General features: G+C 52.3%; 1 protein-coding gene across 8 annotated transcripts in view; it reads right to left on the reverse strand.

The window, feature by feature from the left end:
- LOC102026497 (arf-GAP with GTPase, ANK repeat and PH domain-containing protein 1) overlaps positions 1-24,521 on the reverse strand; it is a gene marked incomplete at its 5' end in the record, with an annotated part of 356,403 nt that overhangs the window by 105,627 nt on the left and 226,255 nt on the right. For 6 of the 8 annotated variants that reach the window (XM_005395317.2, XM_005395319.2, XM_005395318.2 and 3 more), the window contains 1 exon segment: positions 13,114-13,275. In XM_005395317.2, coding sequence (XP_005395374.1) covers positions 13,114-13,275 — 162 coding nt within the window. 8 annotated transcript variants of the gene reach the window in all.

A 24,521-nucleotide genomic window follows, 5' to 3' on the forward strand; every position in this document is an offset into this window, starting at 1 on the left:
GGTGTGCTACCCTAGGAGGGACTCGGACTGTGCTGGCCATACACATGGTGGAAGCACATTGTCCCAAGGCTGGGCGCAGATGGAGCAGTTTCTACCTGTGTTGGGGCTTCTATCATGTGATGCTTGCCCTGGGGCCCAGACACCATGTGGGGAGGTGGCCCTGGCCACCTGCAGAGGTCCCATGCAGGTGCGGTGGCCTTCCGGGTTATGGAATGTGCCAACTAGGTTACAGGATGTATTCTTGGAGTCTTGCAGTCAAGGGGAGGGGTATTTGAATCAGAGACAGAGGTTAACAAATCGCTAAGGACAGTAACATAATCACAGGTGTCTACCAGTGAGTCTGCACCAGTGGTGGTGAGATGCTCAAGTTGGGTGGCGCCAGGGGCTGGCTTTGTTTCCTGCTCCCAGGGCTGGCCTGGACAGGGGCTAGGGTGCTTCTGTCTATTCCAAGAGAAATGGACAAACTACCTCTGTGTACCATCCCTGAGGCTACGAAGCAGGCAAGGCTTAGAGGGGCTGAAAACACCTGCCTTCAGTCCTCCTGAGAGCCAAGAACAGGACAGGGAACGGTGTCCCAAACCACACTACGACAGGGACTCCACTAGTCCAAGGGCACGTGACCAAGCTTCCTGCAAGCCGGTGGGTCCTCCTCTTCTCCCCGCTTCCCCTTCCTAGCTGACTTCCCATGTGGGAGGAGTAACCTTTGGCGTGTGGTGGGGGCTATCAAGAATGCAGCTGTAGATCTCGATGTGGTTAACTGGCCGTCCCAGGGTAATTACACGTTAATTACACAAGCTGTCCTGCATTCACAGAGGAAAATGTCCTGCAGGTCAGACCTCTCTCATTCTCTGTAATTGTGAAAAATAGATTCACATGTCTAGGTGAAACCACACAGCCGTTCTTCTGAATGCACTCCAACTTCTAAAACTGACGGTTTCTACAGCTTTGATGGCTGGCTACTTGTAGATCTTGTATCTTTGAAGTGTCGTAAAAATACATTTTGTGAGTCTGTTGGTGCATAGCCATGGGTAGGGTAAAAGGACCAAGTTTTTATGGACTAAAATATTGATACACTTAATAAGCATCCTTCTGCCAACCTATTATAATCCTCTCTAAAAATATCGATTTAAACCATAGGGAAAGTTCTAGATTAGGTACAATTTAGAGTGAAAAGCCAAATGCAGCCTTCCACGGGGAGGAAGGTCACTGCTTCTAGAAGGCAGAGACCAGACCACTATCACGGGCCACTCCTGCCTGCACTGGGGCCTCGCCACTTCCCGTGTGTGAGGCCTTAGGCAAATGTGTTACATTTTATGACCCCAGGGTCCTTGGTTATGAAAACGGGAATAGTGGCATTTACCTTCTAGGTGACTGTGTCCGCTACGAGGGGATGCAGGTAGCAGGTTTCAGCCATGCAGCAAAGGATGAATATGCCACTGGCTGCAGTATTATTGCTAATAGATGGTCAAGCCTGAAGTCCTATTTTGTGGCAGATTTTCTTTTTTAAAGAGGCAGCATCAAATCTACATTTTGATAGGAAATATTTGAAACTGAGAAAGGGAAAAAAATGATGCTGTGTGTTACATTAAGCTAGGTATTCTGGTAAGTTCTCTCAGGGCTCCTTTTGGTAACCATGCCTACCATGTACCATGGCTTCTACAGAGAACCAACTGAGGGGAAAATTATTCCCACCTGCAGAAAGCATGAAAGACCCAAATGAAAATCAAGTAAAAGAACAAAGCTACCTATTTATTTCATTAGGAAGAGTCAAATCAAGTTATTGAAATAGCCAGTGGAGAAACGCTTGGATTCTCATCCCAGTCCTGCAACCAAGGCCCCTGGACACCATGCTCTTAGTGAATTTAAGACATTTCCAGGGACATCTCACAGTGATCACTTACCCTGGGGTGTCTGCTTCTGCAGTCTTGTGCAAAAACACATGAAAAGGAACTTTGAAATTTTCCTAGTGATTCTAGAACAATGTTAGGAATCAGCATTAAGGGTATGACAAGAGAAACCGAAGTCTTCGTTCTCAACAGTCTTCTCTTACTACTTGCTTAATTACGGGTTCTTCACTATGGGCAATGTCAGGCATGGTTCTGGCACGAAAACATCCCACCCTTTCAAAAATCCCCAGGTCAGACACCAGAAAAGAGACAGAAGCCATGGGTCAGCTACGCGGCGACAGCCCCTTTGAGCACAGAGCAGCAGCACGTTCCCAAACCCGGACACATCGACATTCGCTTCACCAAGTGTAGGAAGAATTCATTACCTATCTTCCTGCGGATGAAAATACCTTTAGGTAATTAATGCTTTTCCGCCAAGATAGAAACTAACGACAGATCTCCTCAAAGCTGGGGGCCTCCCCGGGGCTCATCTGGGAACCTAAAAGCAGCAGCCGCGCGGCTGAACTGGCCCTCCGAGCTCAACACGTGTGCTTGGAAGCAAATGCAGGGAAATATCTTAAATAGCATCAAACATTATATCATTAAATAGGAATTAGATGGAAACAAGGGAAGCCTAAAAATTGACTAGGAGTTGGGATGCTCTACATGGCTAATATGTCCATTTTTCACCTGAAGCCCTCTCCAAACGCAGTTTTGCTATTAAGCAAAACCCAAAGAAAGGTAATCAATTCCAACTAAAAAGCACTTATCCTGGATGACGGTGTGCGAGGCACTTCAAACCCCTGGCTGGCTGCCAAAACCCAGACCACAGCCATCAATGTTTCTGACTAGCTGAGGAGCACAGGGGCCATGCATAATTGACTAGAAGATGGGCTAAAACTGTGCCCAATCAGTGTGTGATCAAAAACGCGTGGAATATTCAGCGCCACTTGGTTACACGGAGGCTCGTCCTTTCCCTCTCCTCATGAAATCTCTTCAAGGTCCACAGTACTGTAATAAGATCATTACTGTCAAGCGGTACGAATCGCAGGCAATGAGTCTTGGGATAGGGAGTCATACTTCACAGGCTCCCCTGGTTTCCTCTCTCTCTCTCTCCCTTTTTTTTTATTTTACTGCATGCAGAGGCAGCGGGGCGACAAGGTGGCAGATAATGATCACATCACTGTGTGGCAACTAGAAAGGCACTTTTAAGAAAAAGCAGAGAAAAATCAGCTTAAGAGAAACTAAAACATTTTCCCTTTGCTTTTTTTCTGCCTTAAAAAAATTAAATAGAATTAAACTGTGTGCAGTAGGTGCTTTTCATGAATTCCGATATAATGTCATTGAGTCTAACCAGCTGACAGATTTTCATACTGCCGTAAAGCCCATTACCCCACAGACAAATGGCCAATTTCCCCCATGTCCTGCGTACAAAAGAAGCCCTGGTTAAGTTGCGGGTGTGTGTATGTGCTAAAGTTTCCACTGTAACTGCTTCTTTCATCAGTGGTACGTCCAGGGCTTGGTACCTGGTGTCTATTATTTGTCTTACACGCGAAGCGGTGGAGTTGAAAGCCACGAAGGTATTAGCAGAGATTACTGCATAAACAAGAGTTTATCCCGAGCCCTGCCCTCTCCCGAGCATTAATAACACAGCTCGGTAAAATGTGAGCCAGGAGCCATCAGGGGCCTGGAGTCTGAGAGGCAAACATCTCATTAGTGCTCAAATCAGCGATGCAGGACTCAAATGAAAGATGGGATGACGAGGGGGTCTTACTGGATCACTCTGCTTCTGCCTCTGCTTCAAGCTGCACTTAAACAGGCTCACTTTCCTCATCCAAAAAAGAAAAAGCACACTGCCCTCAGATGAACACAGAATCTGGTTCACAGTGAAATGTCCACGGTCCAGACAATTTCAGGAAGGGTGTCTCCCGTAACACAGAGCCGAGCTAATCCTGTGTGTCCCAACTGTCTGCAGAGCGGCTGAAGCAGCAAGCTGCGTCCGTCATCTGTGAGTCCTGCAGGGTGCATGCACATAGGAGGGGAAAAGAAATCTGTCCGCCAAGAAGCGATTCGCCAGCAACACAACCGGCTCCCGAGGAAGAGGCCAAGTAAGACTGAAACCAGCACAGAAAGGACGGCTCCCGAGTTCTCGGATTGGTGCAGCGAAGTACAGAGTGAGCAGCAGCTTCCTGTATCTCTGGGCTGAGAGTCCGGAGCCTGCAGGAGGCGCTGTTCCATGCCCAGATGAGGGGTGCAGGTACTGAGCAAAATGCAGGCCCCCAAGTCATCACTCACCTGCTGCGCTTGGGCAAAGTATCCACCTCCACCCACCCCGCCCCTCATCTCTGAAGACAGAAGGACGCCTGCCCCGGCCACACTGCAGAGCGGTCTGCGGGAGGCGGTGAGACGATGCACATGGTGCACGTTGCAGGACAGCCGGTGGCTCCATCACAGGTGGCTCCCTTCCTTCGTGTCTGATGAGCCTTGGAGGGAGGAGCCGGAGAGGCAGTGTAGGCTGAGCAGCAGGTTGGTTCCATGGCACAGGGTGGCCGGCTCAGGGCAGGCACGGGGACACTGACTCCCTCCGGTGGGAACAGAAAGCTGTGTGGTTTACAGATTCAGGATCCTGCTAAAATTCATTCGCGACGGTGGCGGTACACTGGATTTTTGGGAGGTGGTCAGGGTTAGCTGGGGTCCTCAGAACGGGGTCAGAGGTCTCCTAATAAAGGTGGTGCTCGCTCCCTCGCCCCCTCCCTGTGTGCACAGGAGAAGGAAGGCTCACAGGGTGCAGCACGACAGCTGGCTGCAGGCCGGAAGTGAGCCTTCACGGGAGCGGCACCTTCATCTTGGACTTCCAGCCTCCCCAGTGCAAGGAGCAAACCTGTTGTTTTTGTTTTTTAATACAGGGCCTCACTATGGAGTTCAGGCTGGTCTCGAACTTGCAGTGATCCTCCAGGCCCAGATTCAAATCTGTTTTTCCTGCCACCCAGCCTGTGGTACTTTGACGCGGCACGGCACGTGCAGTTTGATTTAATCCTTTCCCTTTGCCAAGTGCTTTCACATTGGCTAGGTCTGCTGTCTGGCTGGATCCCCAGGAGGAGGAAGGAGGCCTTCGCTGCATGCCAGGGGGTGTCTGCCTGGCCTACTATTGCAGGGTCGGGGACGGTGGAGCAGGCGCAGCGAGGATGACTGAGTGTCACTGGTGTCCTCATGGTTGGAAGCCTGGCTGCATGTGTGTAACACAGAGCCCAGGAGCAAGGACAGGACGAAATGTCCTTGTGGCCGAGCTGTGGACAGGCGCGACCCCTCCTCTGAACACCGCGTTTTCCCCTGGACCCCTTGTACTTGTTCTTAAAGGGCAAGACGGGGTGTAAAACTAGGTGAGGCATTTGTACCACGAAGCGCACTCTAGCAGGTGTCACACGTCAGAGCTAGCCCTGCTTCTTCTGCAGCTGGGATGATGGTCCCAGGGATCGCACTGCCACTGCTGAGTTAAGTGATGAAGACCTTGAGAGCCCAGATATTTGGAGATCAAGAAAAGGACTTCAGAGTCCTTTCCTCAAGTCTCCTGAAAACCTGCTGATCTGCGGGCTCCGAGCTGGGTGAGTTTCTATCCCAGGCTGCCCAGAGGAAATGGGCTTTGTGGAAGGACACTGGCCAACCCAGCCCCGCTGAATCCAGGCAGAAGACAGGCGCGAGCTTTGCTGCATTGCTGCATTTTAGAGGAATTCTGCAAGCAGTCTGTGCATGGCCAAGGCAAGTCGACTTGGTGGGGAGGCAGGGAACCTGGAGATCTGTCCTGATCCACTTGGGAGTCTACGCATGACATGACCCTTGCAACATTGATCTCATGTTCACTTTTCAGATGTCTTTTCCTTGCGGGTAGCAGATACTTCATCCTCTATAAAATGGGACGTGAACATTTTCCCAGGGTACAGCCCCTTGGGGGTCTCTCAGGCAACCCAGATGCTTGGGTACTGGTAACCCCCCACGCTAGCCATCTCCACTGCTGTGTACCCGCTGAGGCCAGGGGCCACTTCGGTCACTTACACGCAGCACTAGGCACAGCACCTTGCAGTAGGTGCTCAGTGTACGGTCACGGACTTCAAGCTAGCCCCTTTAGTTTGCGTGGACTTAAACATAAAAAGTACCCAAAATCCACTCCTGGCTGCTGGTTTATCATGATGGGAATCCTCTGTTCTGCTTTCTCCTGCTGTGATTGACTCATCTTTGTTTATTTCCGACCTGCCGACTTCCACAAAGGATCTGAGAGTGCTTACGGCTTGTGTGTGTTTGTGGCAGCCGCACTGTACCCGGCAGGATGGCTTTTGAGTCAAGTGTGCCCCATCTCCAATGTCAACGTCTACAGTAAACCCAATCTACTCACTTTCAGCAAGTTCATCCTCTTGCAAGCCAAGAAGTCCCTTTGGAAAACTGCTCCAGTTCGTGGGGAGGAGGCAAGTTGGCTCCTGTCACCACCAGCCCAAGGGCCCCGCAGGCCCTGCCGGGAAGATGTTCCGAGTCTAGAGTATATGGATTTTCAGATGCACTATAATTAACTGCTCAACGCCCCGACTCTGATGCACTAACGCACTGTTCGATAAGGAAGTGTAATTACGGAGATCCCACTGTATGAAAAATTACTGTTGGCTACAGACTCTTCACGGAGTTGGCAGTGGAGGCTCCTCATTCCCTTTCCTGTCCGGGTGGCTGCCAAATTTAAAAAAGGAGCACACACAGGGGGTTGCTGGTGGGTGTCCACCAAGAGTCGTCGAAGGGAGTCCCGGAGTGACACTGAGACTTGCGCCACAGTTCTCATGACCCTGCCTCCCCACCCCCAGGCATCTAAGTAACAGGAGAGCGCCAGGCCGGGCAGCAGACAAGCCAGGCCCACAGCGGCGGGCGGCGAACTCCGCTGGCTGTGCTCACCCCCGAATGCACGTTACCTGCATCCGAAGAGTGAAGAAAGACGAGACTGCGCAAAGAAAACACTTGGGAACTTGTTATCTTCTAAAACAACAACCAAAAGAAATGGTCCTTCCAGCCACGATGCCCCAAACCTCCCACTGACTCAACGGGAGCCCGAAGTGCACGGCGTCCACACTGCTAAGTGGGCGGAGCTGAACCAAGGGCTTCCAGGCACCCCGGACAGCTTTCCTGGAACGAAGCGTGTGCATAGAAAAAGCCAGCTGTACAATGTTCACATGCAATTCTTTATAGTCTCCTAAAGTGCTTTCCAGATCATCAACTAATTAATAAAAAAAAGTTTCCTAAGGTAAAAGGTAACTGATCGAGAGAAGCACCATCTGTTTCTTAGAATCTAAGTGAAAACAAAACCCCCTCCCACGGCTAATTCCATCACCACCACCAGGGTTTGGGCTGAAAATAGGCAGCATTTATTGCAAAAGTGATGCTTTCTGCAGAATCCTATTAAATAGAAAAACCATTACATACTAAAGCTGCAGAACATAAAATTAAGTTTTACAACAGGTTAGCTGTCCCTGACTCTTATAGCTGAACACATCTCTGTCTTCTGGATACCCACACTGATGTCCCAGCACCTAGGCTCCGCTGCTAGTGCATGGTTTCCCTCCATACGAAAGCTCTAAATTCATCAGTGGGAGAAAGGAACTAAGTTTTGTTCTCAGAAGCCAAACATGTTGTATGTCCTCTGTGGCGGTTGCTTCGTAGTTGATGAAAGAATAAAATGAACACAACTTCAGGGTCTCCTGCAAAAGAGGACCGGGAAGCAGTCTGAAGCAACCTCACCACCCTGGAGTTAATGAAATTTGTCAACACCTCAGGGCCTCACCTCTGATTGCTTAGTGAGCGCTGCCATGATGAGCAATTCATTTTCTATTGCAATGGCGAGGCCTGTGTGTGACTTACTCTGTCTGGGATAATCTTTCAATATCCATCCAGGATTGACCACTCAGTGGTTCGGTAAACACCCAGAACGAACAACTAAAGGGACACGATGAGAAGGATGAAATAAATCTGCAATCTTTTGGACGAAGCACCAGGGGAACCTGAGGCTGAGGGGACACCAGGATTTCTGCATATCCTTGTGTATGATAGGATTAGGTGCATCCGGACGGGCCCTGCATTTTAAAAGGAAGATCTTTGCTACACAACTTCTCGATGTTAGGATCCATATAAAAGTCAGTGTCTTTACGTGGAATCTGAGAAATATCAAGGAAGGTATTCAGTCTGCTCCACTCCCAGATTCAAAAGCCGCTCCACACACCTCAAAGGCTTGCTTTTTGCCTGGTGGAAAGAGTTTGAGGCAGAGAATCAAGAGACAGTTCTGTCACCTACCAGCAAACTGACCCTGGACAAGAAAGGCACTTAACCTCTCTCTACTTCAGCCTTTTCACTGGGGAAACAGGGAAATTAGCACTGGATGCAAACTTGCATGAATGCTATAAAACTAACGAGGACCACAGATGCGGGGCCACAGAACAGGACAGCGGCAACTGCGGCTTCACCTCAGCAGTGACAACCTCGCCGCTGCACACCTGACAACAAGACTCCCAGAAGGTGATGTCATTCAAAGACAATGCCCAAGGATGCCAGGTCAGTGAAGATCAGGAAATTCCTCACGGCTCAAGAGCTTTTCCTTGCACACACCCTGAAAACTGGGTCTGGCCAGGAGCACGGGCCGTGGTGGTGGCCCCGTCTCAGGCCCCCAGTGGCTCCACAGTGGCTGGACCAGTGAGGCGCCCACGCAGGATGGAGGTCACTGGCTCAGCACAGCGGGCTCCCCCAGTTTTCTTTTAACATCTGCACCCATCACCTTGGCGCTTCTACCCATAGGTCCCCTTGACCCCCTGGGGCTGCCCAGGACAAGTCGGGACCACCACCACTCAACGGCTGTTCCTCCCGCCGGACTACAGCTCAGCACCGCCCGGGCCCGCATTCTTCGTCACAGCTCTTTCCCCCTCACTCTGAGTCCCTCCCCGGCAGGCCAGGGCCTAGGTGCTCCTGCTTATGGCCACTCACCGGCCCGCAGTCACTAGATCTGAGCAACAGACAACCTTTTCTTAAGTATATTTAATAATGCTCACCAAATCAAATGCAATTAAGATCAGGAATATTACAGATACTTCAATTTTCAAAGTCCTCGATGGTCTATTAAACAGGAATACGAGGAATACAAGCAGAAATGGGGTAAAAAAGGCTACTATTCTTGTAATTTTTTTTGCAGTACAGTGAGAGGATGTTGGTTTCCGAAAAGATCTTTCTGTCCTCAGTGGCAAACTGTCCCATTTCTGACATCCTTAGTTAACAGGATTCTAAAAAACCTCTCAGCGTGTTGGAAGGGGAAAACAGTGAGGCGAACACACATTAAACAGCTGCACTGCCAACCCTTGTTTCTCCCTGGGATTTTGCTGGCCGACTTCCTGGTAGGATGTCAACTTTTTGTCTAGTTTGCCAGAATAACAACCTCCCAAAGCTGCACATGACAAAGAGTATGTGGGGGTGCTCTGTACTTGCGGAACACACACTTACAGAGGCGACCGAAAGCAAGCTCCGGCCCCGACAGTGGCAGGGGATGGACCTAGCGGGTGGACTCCAAGTTTCAGTCCAGCTTGGCAGCAAAGTAACTTAGAGCAGCAAAGTACCTGAGTCTCAGAATAAAGAAGGGGCTGAGGGTGCAGCTCAGTGCAGACATCCCAGGTTCAACCTCCAGCGCTGAAAAAGTTATTTGGAAGCCCAATGAGGGGCTTGATCATCTGAACACCCACTCTGTTCATCATAAGATCTGCATTAATCAAATTCTTTGTTGGAGTCCAAAATATTTAGAAAGACATGAAATTCCCCAGTCATAGTTTTCCTGTTTCTATAACTTATTAGAGTCATCTAATGCACTGTAAGCTGCAAATACGACAAAATGATCATTCCACTTTACTTTAGTAAGGCCTCTTTGGCCACGTGGTGTAGAATGTAGAGTCTGGAGTAGGTAGGAATGGGGTGGCGGGGAACAGCGGTCCCCTGGAATTCGCGCACCAGGGATAGTGCTGAGGTCCATGCAGGAAGCACTAGGGACCCTAGAAGGGGCAGCTGTCGACAGCAGAGAACCCTGCCTAGAAAGGCCAGGCAGTCTCCGGAACTTGCGAAGGACTAGCAGTGAGTCACGGTCCGTATTTCCCCAGGACGTGTGACAGCCCCCAAGCACCAAGGTCTGGCCTATGTGCCCCGGACTGGCTGGCTTCGGTTGGATCTGGTCAAGGCGCAGTACAGGAAATGGGAAGAGGAGGAGTGTATGGCTAGAGTGCTCCCTTGCCTTTTGCCTCACCACAGCTGGATGTGTCCTTCTTTGGAAGGTCACAGCGCCCCACTGGACACACTCCCATCTGCACCCCTTCTGCCAGATTCTGCCCAGATCTGCTGCTCTTCCCTCGTCCTGGCTCACGGTCCCCAGGGTAACTCTGCAGTACACTGACCAGCTCAAGGGCACCATTGGTGTCCCCAGGCTCCTGAATGAATTACCTGATAGAAGACAAGACGTTATTTTTCTTATACTCGTAAGAGATCTGAATCTAGTCATCTGTTCTAACAGGGCAGACCAAAACCGTACAATTCACCCACAGCTACCCTCTGTGGAGCTGCTGGTGTCTCCAATTGTTGAATTTCAGCATGAGGCCAGGTGACAGGGACCACACCAGTAGTCACCAATCAGTGAGCGAGAAGCTGAAATACTTTCATAGAGCTAACCTGTGTCCTCCAAAGACAAAATATATGCCACCTGCTTTCATTTCAAGAACAGAAAGCTTAATTCGGGTGGTTCACGCAGTGCACTTTATGGAATCGACAGTGATTAAGATGGTAAAAATCTTGTACGTCACTGAATCTAAAACGAGTTCAATGGTAGGGTAACAATCTGGCTTTACAAATGTTAAAATGTGAGGGAAAATTTGCCTTAGATAAAATAGGGAGCTTGGCAAAACTGACTCATGTCTGACACATCAACTTTCCCCAGGGGAAGATCTTCATGACTTTCATAAAGAACTTACTACTTCCTTTTCATTGGAAAGACATCATTAGAAAGCCAGGGGGTCCCCTCGGGCCCTGCGCTGGAACTTCTGAACACGTTACCCATTCGCTCCTCCAAGCGGGGGCCCTGGTGTGGGTTTCTAATTTGGTCGTTTCCATGGTGCCTGCCTCTCTGCTTTCGTCCCCACCTCAGCAGTGGGACCTTTAAGGAACGGAAGCCTGTGGCGGTTGGGTCGTCTCTCTTGCAGCCTGGTGACATGCTACCCCGGTGCATACCGGGCAGTCTTACGAATTCAGGAAGTGGACTCAGAATATCCCAGGAGTCCAACACGCTCACGGCCACCTTTCCAACTTCCTTCAGACTGACGACCGGCTGAACACACATCCTGATTTACCGCAAGGCTCTGCCGTCTTACAGCCGGCATGTGCGGGTTCCTACGCACACTTGGAAATTAGTTTCCGCTGGGTTGCTGTGATATTAAAGTCACAGCCCAGCTGCAAGCACACAGCATCCAGTACAAGACGTTTGTGTGTGAAAACAGGCAGGAAGCTCTCCTCCTGCCTGCTGTACAGGTGCCTGGAGGTCAGGAGCGCTGGCAGTGTGGCCGCCTGGGAAGAGGCCACGCCCTGACCTCAAGCCTCCTGTGCACTGTAGCTGCATGTGCTGGGCCTGCAGGTGGCTGGGTGCGGGTTGCATTCATGCTCGGCATCTCACCGCACCCTTTCACAGAGGGAAGGGTGCAAGGTGGCTGCCTCAACCCATAATCACAATTTTCAACTTTTTGCTTATTTATTTTTGATAGGCTCTCACTATACAGTTCCAGCTGGCCTCAAACTCACTATGTAGCCCAGGCTGGCTTCCAGTGACTTTCTACTCTTGCTCATACGGCCATATCCTGGAATTCAGCTACAGAGTTTGGGACCGCAGACGTTCTGGGGTGAGAATTTTGTCCTAGCCCTTGTCACCTGTTTGGTGCCCGACACACAGGCTAGAACCTGTCAGTGTCCACCGTGTCATGACTCGCTGACCTTCCTAGCCAAAACAGCCTGTCCGGCACTTGTTGTTTTCGGTACTGGCCTTGCTTCTCAGGACCAGTTAATGACAAGTACCAAGGGCCCACTGTACAAAAGAGCTGTCCTCGTTTGTCACGGACTGCCAGGCTCGGGTTTCTGTGGCCAGCTTTCTTAGCAGCAAGCTCATGGGGAGGCCAAACAGGAAGTGCTACGGGGAAGGAGAGAAGGCCTTCTGGTCCAGGAGGAACAAGCCAGGAGGCTCAGGTCCACACGCTCCTCACACAGAATGGGACAGCTCGCTCAGTGTCACTGCCACATACAGGAGGGAACAGGCCACTTTCCCGGGCAGGACCTGCATATTGCACCTTGCAGTTCGGGACATGCCCAGCAGTACTCAGGAAAAGCACAGTGAAAACAGAGAAACGACATCACAGAGGTTGGGCCTGAGCACGGGGAACACCTGCTCAAGACAGACTCCTGCAAACACCAGCTCCTGGTACACAACTGCTTTGAAATGTTACTCTTCCTCTCAAGTGTTTCTGCACCTTGTTTATTACAGTTGCTTTCACTTTACCTCTCATCATGTGGGTGTGTGTATGCATGTGTGTGCGAGCACGTGGATGCATCCCCACTCGCATCTGTGGAATAAACGTGTAAATTCATTTAACGAGCCACCTCAGAAAGATCGCATTCTGTGATCACGGAGACAAAGGATACAACAAGTCAAAGGAGCTCGAGACAAACTGACAGCTACGATACGCACAGAGCAAAAAGACTGAAAAGGCACCAGCAGAAGAGGCATGCGCCGTAATGTGTTGCTCGAAACCGAGGCGGAGTCAGTGGCCTTACTGGGAATTATGTTCAGCCAGTAGCAGGGACCCCTAAAGGAGGGTGACGGCACATTACGGACTCCTCACTTCGGAGTGGACACTGGCCCTAGAGTACCCAGGCGAGGTGAGACTACAGAACTTGAGTGCACACCACGGGAAGCAGAAACCAATGCCAGGGGTGAGACCGCAGCTTCGGCTGAGTCGTTTGAGAGCCAGCCAGGGGTGCCAAGAAGGTCCCAGGGCCCTCTTGTGCCACCTTGGAAACACACTTGGTGATCTGCCTATCTGCTTACTGGTGGCCCTGAGGGATCTGATTTTACAAACGGCAGAAACGAGGAACATTCATCAGTGCAGACGCCCATCCCCGGCGGCCCGGGACAGCTCACCTTCCGCCGTGCCAGACAGCCCGTCAGCTTTGAAGTTGCTGGTACTTTTCTTCCTGCGGTGCTTCTTTCTGTTGGCGTGGGGAGAGGGTGGTGGGTCGAGCTTGGGGCTGGTGGAGCTGGAGATACTTGGGCTGGAGCACACGGAGTCACCCAGCCCCGTGTCTGCCACCGGACCGGAAAAGGCAAAAAATGCAAAGGTAAGCAAGGGAAGAAGAGGGTTCGGCAACAACAGTCAAGCAGCGCTCCTCCAACATCACGAGGCCCTGCGTGTCACACCCCTTCGTGAGATCACTGGCTGAAGGCCTGGGGCCTCGGGTCTGAGAAGACCAGGGAAGCCCTTGGCACGGGGCACCTGCCATTCAAAAGTAGGCACTTACTTCGGCACCACTTTAGACCAGGGAGGAGTTAAAATTCTCTACTCCCATGGCTCGAGCCCTAGACAGTCACACTCACAATCCAAGATCTCTGGAGCGGCAAAGTGGTAAGCTCATGGTTTTGGTTGTTTATTTTTCTCTCCCCATAATTACCTTGACATGTCAGGAATGAAGTACACTTAGAAATTCATAGGAAAGCATCATCGTAAATACACCACTTTGATTCTGCGTGTGCTCAGGAGACGGGTGCTCTTGATTCCGTTTTCCACCCCAGGACACTGCACACAACCATCACACCCCTTCTCTTCACAGTGAGTGAGAACAGAAAACGCTGACTCTTCAGCAATGCCCTGTGACAGTGTCTGGAGGTTGGTAAAGGAGGCCTGCTAGCTGCGAGTCAATGAAGCTACCTATAAAGGCTTTCTAAAACCAGTACACAAGTATGATGACTCACTGTGAGCAAAACTCTCCATTTATTGTTTTGCTTTACCAGAGAGAAGGTCAGAACCCACCAGGACACAGCACACGGAACGGAGCGGAGGAGCGAGCAGCGTATGCCTCCCGATGCCCGCGCTGTCGGGATTCTCGGCTCAACAGGTTCACAGCTCGAGGAGCTCGGCACAGCCGTGCACTGCACTTGCTCAGCGCTACTTTCTGAGCTCTGATTGTACACATCAGCCACTTTCTACACACACACTGCAGGGTCACCCCTAAGAAAGCCTGAGCAAGAGCCGGGCCTCGAGGTGCTGCCACAGTGGCCAGGCACCAACCATTACCCTTGTGCTCCCTCCCCCAAAGCTGATACCCTTCCACTGCAGCCCACTCCTGGATTTCCACACTAGATGTCCGTGGTGACTTCACCCAAGGTCCAGCAAGCAGTCCCAATGCCCCTCGGCTGGCTGTTAGACTGTGCGGCAGTTTGGCTGTGGTGGTGGAGGAAGGAGATGAAACGCAGACTGTCCCCCAAGTCACCCTTTCTTCAAAGACTTGGCCTCCCCTCTCACCCCGCTTCGGTGTGAGCCACGCCCACCCTCCACTGGCTCCTTGGGCCCGGGCTGGATCGTGCAGCCAGCTCGGGGCTGTCTCGCCTCCAGCTCTGGGTTGCCCTGGGCTTTACAGGGGAAGCTTTCCAAAGTCATGGTTTGCAGCTATAGAACTCAATTATCACACTGGATGAAGTATCTGATTAAACGAACGGTAAGTGTTTACATTTTAAAAATTACAGTGCCGTTCTCATCCCCCTCAAGACGCCCCCCTCACTTCCAACGCTCATCCCCTCGCTCCTGCCACTTTCAGAGGCAGTTTCCAAGTCCCCTTTCGTGGTGTCTTCAGTCGCCGTGTCCTGGCTGCCTCAGTGTCCTGAATCAATAAGAGGCGTTGACCTTTCACGGTCATTTTGACTTTGGGGAAGAGCCGGAAGTCGCAGGGTGCCAGATGCAGTGAATGAGGTGGATGAGGACCCACCCTAACGTTTTAATTTGACAGGAATTGTTGCAAATCATTGGTTAGTAAGAGGCAAGCAAAAAGTATAGTGAAGGTTTAAATAAAAATATTTATTATAGTAAAAGACACAATGCCACAAATCCTGAAAATCCTCCCTCAATGGGCCACACTTACATTCTTGGCAATATGTCTCTTACTATAGGTTTTAAAACCTCTTACTAAGATTTTAAATTAAAGGTTCACTGCATTTTGCGATCATCCTCTGTACAGATATTGGGGTTGGGGCTACGTAATTGTTCCATACCATTTCGGCGCTCAGCAGCTGCAGGCTGGCCCGGGGGCCAGTTCCAGGGACCACAAAATCATTACTTTATCCAGAAATACTCATCTGTGTGTTACTCCATGCTCAAGCCCTCTGGGGAATACTTTTGCTCCTTTTAAACACTTCCTGCCCTGATTTCAGAAGTCATCAGCCTCTGCCCTGTCCTCTCTCTGTGCCAGGCCTGGTACCAGGCCACGGGAAAGAAGTGGTCACCGTGTCTGTGCTGTCCTCAGAGGGCTCAGCTCTGACTGTGCAAGTTAAGAAGCAAGGTGGGCAAGTCCAACTGCCTCCGCTGCCTGGGGCCACCGTTCCATCTGTCCGCCCTGTCGCCCGGGCACCCTCTCCAGTGGACAGGCTGTGTCTGTTTCCATCTGTCCTTCCCTCGCCTTCCTGCTGGCACTTAGAGTCGGTATTGCTTGCTTCTAAGCTAACAGGTCTCCTCTCTGCACTATAGATCTGCACCTGGGGCTCTGCTGTCATCTCTCTGAACCTAACTAGCGTTCCTGCTCCCCAGGAGAGCTGCAGGGCCCCTGCCCCCTGCATGTCCTGCACTCGGGGTGAACAAGGAGTGTTCACCTCCAAAGTGAAACTCTCTGTCCCCCATGGCTTTCGTTCTGTTATTCTTTCATCCATCCGTGTTCCAGCAGCACCGGTCCTGGTCTTATCCTGCACTGTCCTAGGCCTTCCTGGCACTCGCTGTCCATCCCAGTCAGCAGAGGAGACTCCATAGGGCTGGCCAAGGAGGAGCCTCACACCCTCAGGTGCCTCCGTCCGCACCGGGAAGCCTCTAAGAATCATCAGGACACCAGGTGAGACAGCTGAGGTCTCAGTGCCAGCTCACACGCCTTGGACTCGCCTAGAAAGAAACCAAGGAACAATCTCGGCCAGCACTTCGCCAAAGCCTGGCAGACAGGTGTCCAACTTACACACATTTTCCCAATTTAGAAACAGTAAGAAGGCATCCACTGCGCACCTTTTAAGGAACGGTCTCTGCTCAGATAAATCACCGCTCCTCCTCTGTGTGTACACAGGGGCCTCTTCCACAGTCTATGGCAGAACCCTACCTGGGGGACCCGGGACTCACTGTGGGAGGCTCAGAACTGACATTTCTGGGAACCAAAGTGACGCGAACCTGTTTCCAGGCACATTCCCTGCCAGCTACAGAAAGCCTTTTCTGAAATAACTGGCACGAACAGGGCGCACTCACTGTGAGTCTGCTCGGTGCCCGCCACATTCAGAGTTCAGGGAGGAGCTCCTGACTCACGCCGAGGACCCGTCTCGGGAAGGAGGCTACACCTGCCAGTGGCGCCACCACCTTGCCCTGCGAGACAGCAGAGCATCCCGGACAGCACTGCCTCTGCGAACCAGCCTTCCCTGGCACCCAACAGCAGCGCCTCTGTAGTTCCACTGGCTCTGAGCTGGGAACGGCTGCCCAGGGCCATCTGGCCATGACCGAGGACATGTCTGCTTATCAAGTTGCGCAGGGTGGAGGTGCTCCAGGCACTCAGTGGTTGGAACCTGAAATGCTGAGAAATGACCCCCACTCGGCCCCTCTGCCCTCCAAGGGCATCAGCATTCCTGTGGGATGTGGCTGGCTCTTCCGGGCTTCCAACTCCAACAACCTTGGGATGCATTCCGGATTCTCCCTGACGGTGCACATTCCCTCACACTCACGTCTCTTTTTTGGAAGGCGGGAGCCACGCTGTGCTGTAAGAAACCTACCTCCCCCGGGGACACTTTTTCCCAAGAGGGTGTTATGAAATGCCCCAACCCCAAACCCAGCCTCCTCCTTGCCCCGCCCAATGCTCGCTACCTGCAGACCACTTCTCCTTGCAGAAGGAGGCTGCACCTGGGACCACGCTGCTCACCCCAGAGCCCCTGGCTTGGCCTGTCCTCACCTGGGTGACCTCCTGGCCCTCTTAGCTGGTCCCCAGTCCCCACTCTTCATCACAGTCGCTGCCCAGGGCTGCCCTCAGTGGTGCCCACAGCTCCCTCCACTGCACCTGGGGCTCTGCTGTCATCTCTCTGAACCCAGGGACATCACCTAGGACATCACTAGTACATCACCTAGGGACACCAGCCTGGTTTGGTCACTCAGGTGCCTCCCACCCCCTCCTCTCCTTACCTAGTGGGGCAGGCGTCACCCACAACTCCAAAATCACAGCTGCAGCCTGCACGCTCTGTTACCTTCGCTTCCACCCTTCCTGACTGGGCCCGGGCAGAGCAGCACCACACGGACCACCCGGCTCGCCAGCCTGGCACCCTTTGCATGCCCTGGAAGGAAATCCCTGCCCGCTTCCTGGAGCCGCCAGTGCCTCCCATGGCTCATCCATTCCACGCCTCCTGGTTCACCCTCACCTTTCACTGTACAGAAGATACAGCGTCACCCAGAAGCCAGCATCTCAGCCCACTGTCCCCAGTCCCCACAGGTTCTGGTCTCCTTCCGCTTAGGCAGCGTTTGTTGGCCCTAGCACGACACACCCACCCCAGGCTGCACCCACCTTACAGGCTTAGCAAAACCCTCCCTTGACCCGGGCCCTGACCTCACTAGTACTTGGTTCTGCCCCTCTTTAAGGCACACCTGCTCCACAGTCTGTCCTTCTTCGCTGCTGTCCCTGTCCTCACTCCAGCCATGTGTCCTTGCTGCGGCCACCAGTGGCCCCCTGCCACAGGGAGCTCAGCAGGACCCCGAGGGATCGCATTGGTCTCCGCTGGACCACACACAGCTCATCCCTCCCTCCTGTGACAGGAAACCATGGTGAGCGTTCCTGCTAGGCAAGGAAACCAGAAGTGCTGGGTCCCAGGAGCCCGCAGAGGGAGCTGTGAGAGGTGAGAGGTCTCTCCTATCTGGCCGCAGCCCCCACCCCCGCAGCCCTCTGAGCGCCCATCACTCGGGTCCCTGGTCATCCTCTGCTTCAGCACGCCGCCTGCGACAGGTCTGGGGTCAGCAGTCGGGATCTGAGTGTATTTGTCCCAGTGAGTTTCACCAGGCCTCGCACAGGCATCTGGAACTGCCTTCCAGCGTGCCACAGAGCAGTGCTGGCAACGTTGAGACTCAGTTTTAGAACTAACCCCCAGTGTGTTACTGTGTCAGACACTGTCCTGTGAGCACCAACTGTCTGGGATCTACTTAGGCCATGAATGAAGTCTCTCGCAGTGACAAGGCCTCTGCCCATGCTCACCCCACACTTAACAGGCAGCACTGCAGCCAGCTGCTGTCAAACAATACAGGGCAAAGCCCCTGTTCCCGCGGAGCCCACGGCGAAGGGCTGCAAAGACTGCTTATCTCATTTCCTGCTCCATGCCTTCAGTAAAAGACTCTCGTTCTTGGGCTGTGACTCCGGGACAAGGAAGGACAAGGGGTCCTGCCCCGGCAAGCGGGCTGTTTGTGTGGACGCGCAGACTGATGGGTACACATCCACAGAGGAAGACTGTGACATTGGCCAGGGACCTGCAGGGCCCGGAGAAGGACACTGATGGGGAGATGACGGTACCGCCGAGTCAGGAAAAGGCCCAGGAGTGGCACTGAGGGCAGGGGGAGAGGAGATACGCACTCGCCTGGCTGTGGGCGGGGAGCCCACTTCCAGGATGATAGACGGTCATCATGGGTACAGTGTGAACTCGGCAATCTCCACGGTGACACGGAAAGCAGAACTGGCCTTCGGAAGCCCTGACATTCGCTGTCGGAGGAGGAGGAGCGTGCATGAGTCCCCGATGTGCACTCGGTGCCCAGGATCCGGGAAGTGCTATCCCCACCCCCACGTGCAGGTCCCAGGCTGGGGCCCCGCAGCAGCCCAGGGGGGCCACCGCGGCCCTGGTTTGGACACAAATGGAGGCAGGGAGTGACTTCGGAGGTCAGGCCACAGGAGAGGGTGGGACCCGTCTCTGCCCCCACCTGTCAATGCCCCAACACCGCAGCCCTGGGAAGTTCACCCAGCTTCCCTGCCACAGGGGGACAACCAGGGGTGCTGTGGTCACTTTGAGGGCTGCACTGGGAGTAGAGGAGGCACACAAGCACCGGGGGACCAAATGCTTTAGGAGGGGATGCCGGGAGAGAACAGATAGCTGAAGGAAGGAGCTGCTTAACTTTCCCCAGGTCTAAAATGCGAGCGCTCACAGAGCCCAAAGCTTCACACCACACTCTCCCAAGTGCCCCTGCTCCTCCAGCCTGGCACGGTGCCCTCCGCCCTGCCAGAGTCACTGTGAGTGCAGCAGAGGCCACGGACACCCCCGCTCCTCCTGACTGCCTGCGAAGAATGCATTTCATTTTGTATCAATTACCGGGCAGCGGGACGGACGATGACGAGGACTGCTGGCAGCGCTAGGTGCAGGCATGGAGACGCAGGGGGAGGCAGGCCGTGCCGGATTACAAAAGCAAGCGCCTCATTACTCCACGTCACAGGGCTTTGATGCGGGCGCTCGGGGTCTGAGACGCAGGGTGCTGGCCCGGGATGTCCTGTGCCGTCAGTGTTGGTCGTTAGTTCTTCCCAATCGGGCATCCGTGTTCAGCGCACACCCCCCAAAATATATAATCTGAGCCATAACGATCACACTCTGCGGGCTCTCCGAGGTTCAGGACGTGAAGTATAGTCAGAGAAACAGCTTCACTCTTCACTCGCAGAGCTGACAAGCATGACTAGAGGGAGAATAAAATAACATTCTGCGCGCATAAATATCAAGCAGCCTGCTCCAGACTGATGGGCCAGGAATGTATTCTTAGCTATCATTCCGGCAGACAGGCCCAAGGACACTCATAACTTATTTTACAATCATTTAGTTTCAGCTCAAGTGGAAAACGTGACAACTTATCTCTGCTGACAAGACGCCGTATCGGACCTTACAATTAACTCTCCTCCGATTATCTGCCCAGACGATCATTAGCTGGGCCATTTTTGATGAACTGTTGCAGGAGCTCGCCTCGTTGAGAGCCACGGCCAGGTGTGCCCAGAGGTTTCTGCTGTCTGGTGTGATATTCACAGCTTGGGGTCCAGCTTGGGATTCCCGGTCCCCGTGGCTCCAGGTGTGTCGGTAGGGAGGCGCCGGGACCTGGAGCCCTTTGGCTCTGACAGTCGGTGCGGCTACAGCTGTGGTGCTGCCATGGATGGCCACAGGGTCTCCCAGTGCCCATGCTCCCCGCCCACACTACGGCCTCCCCTGGCCCGGGACCCTTTATTTCCAGAGGTGGCCAGCCCTCTGCAGGGGCACCTCCGGCCCCCCGCCTCTGTGGGCGTGGAGTGAAGAAGGGACACCAGGAAGTTGCTAGAAGCCACCACACCCCAGAGAAGCTGTAGATGGTTCCTGAAAGGCTGGCTGGCTGCTGACTTCCTGTGTGTTTATTAAAGGTACAAAAGGCTTTACCCCATGCGTTCCTAAAGAGCATGCACCTACGCAGACAGAAAGAACAGAAAGACAACTGCAAAGATAAACGACAGGATGGGTTCATGCACACGGCACCGGTCTCCCTTGCTTCCACACACACCTTGGCTTACCTCTCTGGCAGTGTTAGGTATAATACATTATTACAATCTTTTTTTTTCTGCTATGAAAAGAATCCTGAATTATCAAAGACAGAGTCATTTGCCAGTGCTGGGGGGGAATCAGTCGAGGGCCAAGGCCTCCCGTAAACTGGAGACGGGATCACGGGGGGAACCAGTAAATTAGAGCCCACTTGCTCCACTCCCAGGCCAACAAGAAGAAGCTAATTTGGATCTTTAATAAAGGCCCCGTCCCCTCTGAAGCTCAGAGAGATGTGTAGGCTGGTAAATAAAGACCGGGCCACCTTTGCCACCCGAGGAAATCACAACATCCCGGGTCCCTGTTGAAAGGGGAGTGTGAAGTGGAGTTCAAACCTGCGCCCCTGCTCGTGTGCTTTGACGGAGCTTGCAGCAGGAGGAGGCGGACTTGATTCCACCTCTGAAGACGTTTCAGAGACTGGCATTATTGTGCGCTTCCCTTTGCCGCTCGAGCAGGGGTACACAATGTCAGAAGGGGCAGCGGGGACCCGGCGGGGGGCCTGGGAAGATGACAGGTGCTGGGGAAAGGACAAGACAACAGAGCGCTACACCGAGTTACAAAAACGGGCAGAAAGGCGTTCAGTAGGGGGAGTGGAGAGAAAACAGAGGGGACACGATGTCCTCCTCAGGCCACGTGCAATGACACCAAGAGGGCTCCATGAATTAAGCCAAGTAAGCTGGACCGTTAGAAACCCGACCTTCATTCGGACGGAGCCCTGAATTAATGAAATGATGTCTACAAACTCCTAGAGAAAGAGCACAAGTCCTGAACACGAGTTGTGGTGCAGTGCTTCTTTGGGGATGGGTGTGCAGATCTGTGAATATGCAAACAACTGCTGGTTGTATACTTTAAAGTATTTATGCAACTTGATCTCTAGAAAGCCGGTTTTTAAAAAAAAAACAGAAAGGAGAAATGCGAAAGGTCGTCATGTTCAGCACTACAGAACAACGGAACGAAGAAGACCAAAGAGCCCCCTGGACAGTGAAGCTAAGGAGGGAAGGGCTGGGGCTCAGGACGGGAGCTGAGGAGGACCCCAACACTGAGGCCAAAGGCTGTGGGACTCAGGGCCTGAGACTGGGTTCGGGCTGAGGACCAGTGTGGCTGCTGGACTCCAGCCCCCTGCCAGGATCTGGCTCCGCACACTGGCAGACCAATGGCAGACCGCTGGTCCTGATCTGCAGCCCTGCAGGGGAGCGGGGAGCAGAGCAGGGCGGGGAGAAGCCCCAGGTGAGCAGCCATGCCCTTCCCAAGTGACCCCCCTCCAGCCTCCCACTGCTCCTTCGAATGCCATTCACTGCTGGGCCCCTGGGTCTGTCTTCCTTCTTTTCCACCACCACAGGCTTCGGAAAGGTACCCCCAGGCCTTTGGAGCTTTCCTCCTGCCTGGTCACTGTCTGATTTTAGGGGACGGCAGGAAGTGTGTGGAGAGGTCAAGGGACAGTGAACATCTGCAGAGGCTCACACAGGGACGCACCAGGAAGGAGCGCGCTCTGGAATGCAAGTCAGGATTTGACATTTAAGGGTCAGAAATCAGATTGTTCTCCAGTTGATTTTTCGTGAAATGCGAGCTGCACTAAATCTGAATTAATCCGGCGTACTCCGAAAAGCGTAAAGGCACGCTGAGCAGGACTGTTCGGTGGAAATGAAATCATTTCAAGAGACTCCCATTTCTCTCCAGGCTTATCTTTTTTTGCATAATCAGCCACAACCATTTCTCAAGTTTGTGCTTCTAGCTGCTAAATTACAGAGATTCTTCTGTTTCTCGTGGAAGGCTACCCTGGCAGGGTGAGCTGGGGAGGTAGAGCACGTCTAGTAAAACTCAGCTAAATCAAAAAGCTAATTAGATGGACGACCGTTCTTTGGTAACATACATTTTCCATCTTGGGAAACTTAGCTGTTCCGTTAAAAGTCACACGGAGTCAAATTACCAATTGTGGCTGAAGCAGGTGTCCCGTCTCAGCTGGAGGGCTAGCGTTAGTCGGGGCTCTGTCCAGGGTCCTGAAGACGTTGGCCCTTCATTCTGTACGAAGCACAGAGATATATCCAAACTAGCTGCTTCTTCCAGAGCTATGGCTGCTATCTGCTGATGTCACATGGTTGACCAGTGCTGTCTAGGCTTTAAGTAAACGTGACAGACAGAAACCCAGACCCAAAAAGAAGCTAATTCGGTTGTGACCGCCAATGCAGGGTTAAATGTCATAAAAAGGTAAGTAATAGGCTGCATTCCCTCTCCTTTTTCATGGTGCTGAGAATCAAACCCAGTTTTTCACACGCCAGGCAAGTGCTCTACCTGTGAGCTACATCCCCAGCCCCTCATTCCAGCTTTAAATACGGAGAGCAGAATGTGCTTTGGTTTGAATAATCATTTCCCTACTGCTTGCATGGATTTCAAGCTTTGGACCATTAATCAGCAGTTCTCTATTTTCCATATTTAGGGTCGTTTTCAGGGTATAGGTTCAAGAAAATAAGCATTTGTGGGGCTGAGGAAGAGATGCTGCTGAGCTGTGGGAGCCTGTGCTGCCTCCACCAGTGGTGAGTGGGGGAGTTCAAACTGGTGGGTGTCACCTGAAACTCAACCTCACGTGCTGCACCTGTGAGATGGGAACACAGTGGCTCACCTCACACCTGCCCCACCCCCGGGAGGATGTAGTGCCATACGGCTCTCCGCCACCTACTCAGTGTGGTGCCAGATGGATGACTGGACAAAGACAGCCAGACAGACTCACTCTCCAATCAGGCTGTGCAGAATGAGTAGCAGACTGAAACAGCTCCTGGCCCAGAGCTGACACCCCAGAGAGAAGTACAACCAGCGCACAGAGACCTCTACAAGTGGGGTGGCAGTGACTGCTGTGGACAACACTAAAGCCCCGGGTGGCAAGGAACTGTGGCCGGGCACAGAGGCTCGCTGGCAGTGGGGGCTCCCTTTTGTCCCGAAAACCCCAACACACAGCTGCATGGGGTGAGTCAGTTTCCCCAAATAACAATCACCCCATACAGTTAAAACTAAAGACTCTCCACCCTGAACTGCAGTACAAAACACACTACTGACACCCAAAGAAGAGCAGATATTTAAGAGGGGAAGTTGTGAGGAGGGTCTCAGAGGGTTTCGAGAATTTCACTTTTACATCTGCCACCATCAGACTTGGGTGACCCACAGTGGGGACACACAGTCCCCGATGCACACAATGCTGGGAACGGGGGTCCACTCCTCCTCCGCCCCCTTCACGGCCTTCTTTGAGCTCTGGGCTGGTTCTGTGGCCAATTCCTCTCCCTTGTAGTAATTCCTCTGGTTTTTTAAAAACAACTTTAGCTGTGCCCAGTGTGCAGATGTGCCAAGCACAGAACAGGTGTCCAGTTTAAAAAAGTCTGTTAACAAAAAAGATTACACCATGGAAGGTCAGGGCAGCTCCAAGAACTAAATTTGGTTAAACCTTTGAATGCAGGAGAAAAAAAAGTCGGGTCCACCTACGGCTGTATAGATGAGACCTAAGGGTTTTAAGTACTATTTAACTACCAACTGAAAACTCTGCCTACATATTCTTACCATTTGGGCACTTTAGAGGATAAATTATCAACATATTACGATGATAAATTATATCTTATTTTCCCTGGGCATCACACATAACCTTTTGTTATGTCTGAATTCAATTGTAGAACAGCAAAGTATCTTCTGGTGAAATTAAATGCTAATGTACAAAATCAACTGCCCCGTCGTGTCTGTCCTCTCAGAAGTCACATCTTGCAAATATCTAGAAT

The sequence above is a fragment of the Chinchilla lanigera genome, unplaced genomic scaffold, assembly GCF_000276665.1.
Source record: "Chinchilla lanigera isolate Chin_1 unplaced genomic scaffold, ChiLan1.0 scaffold00052, whole genome shotgun sequence".
NCBI lineage: Eukaryota > Metazoa > Chordata > Mammalia > Rodentia > Chinchillidae > Chinchilla > Chinchilla lanigera.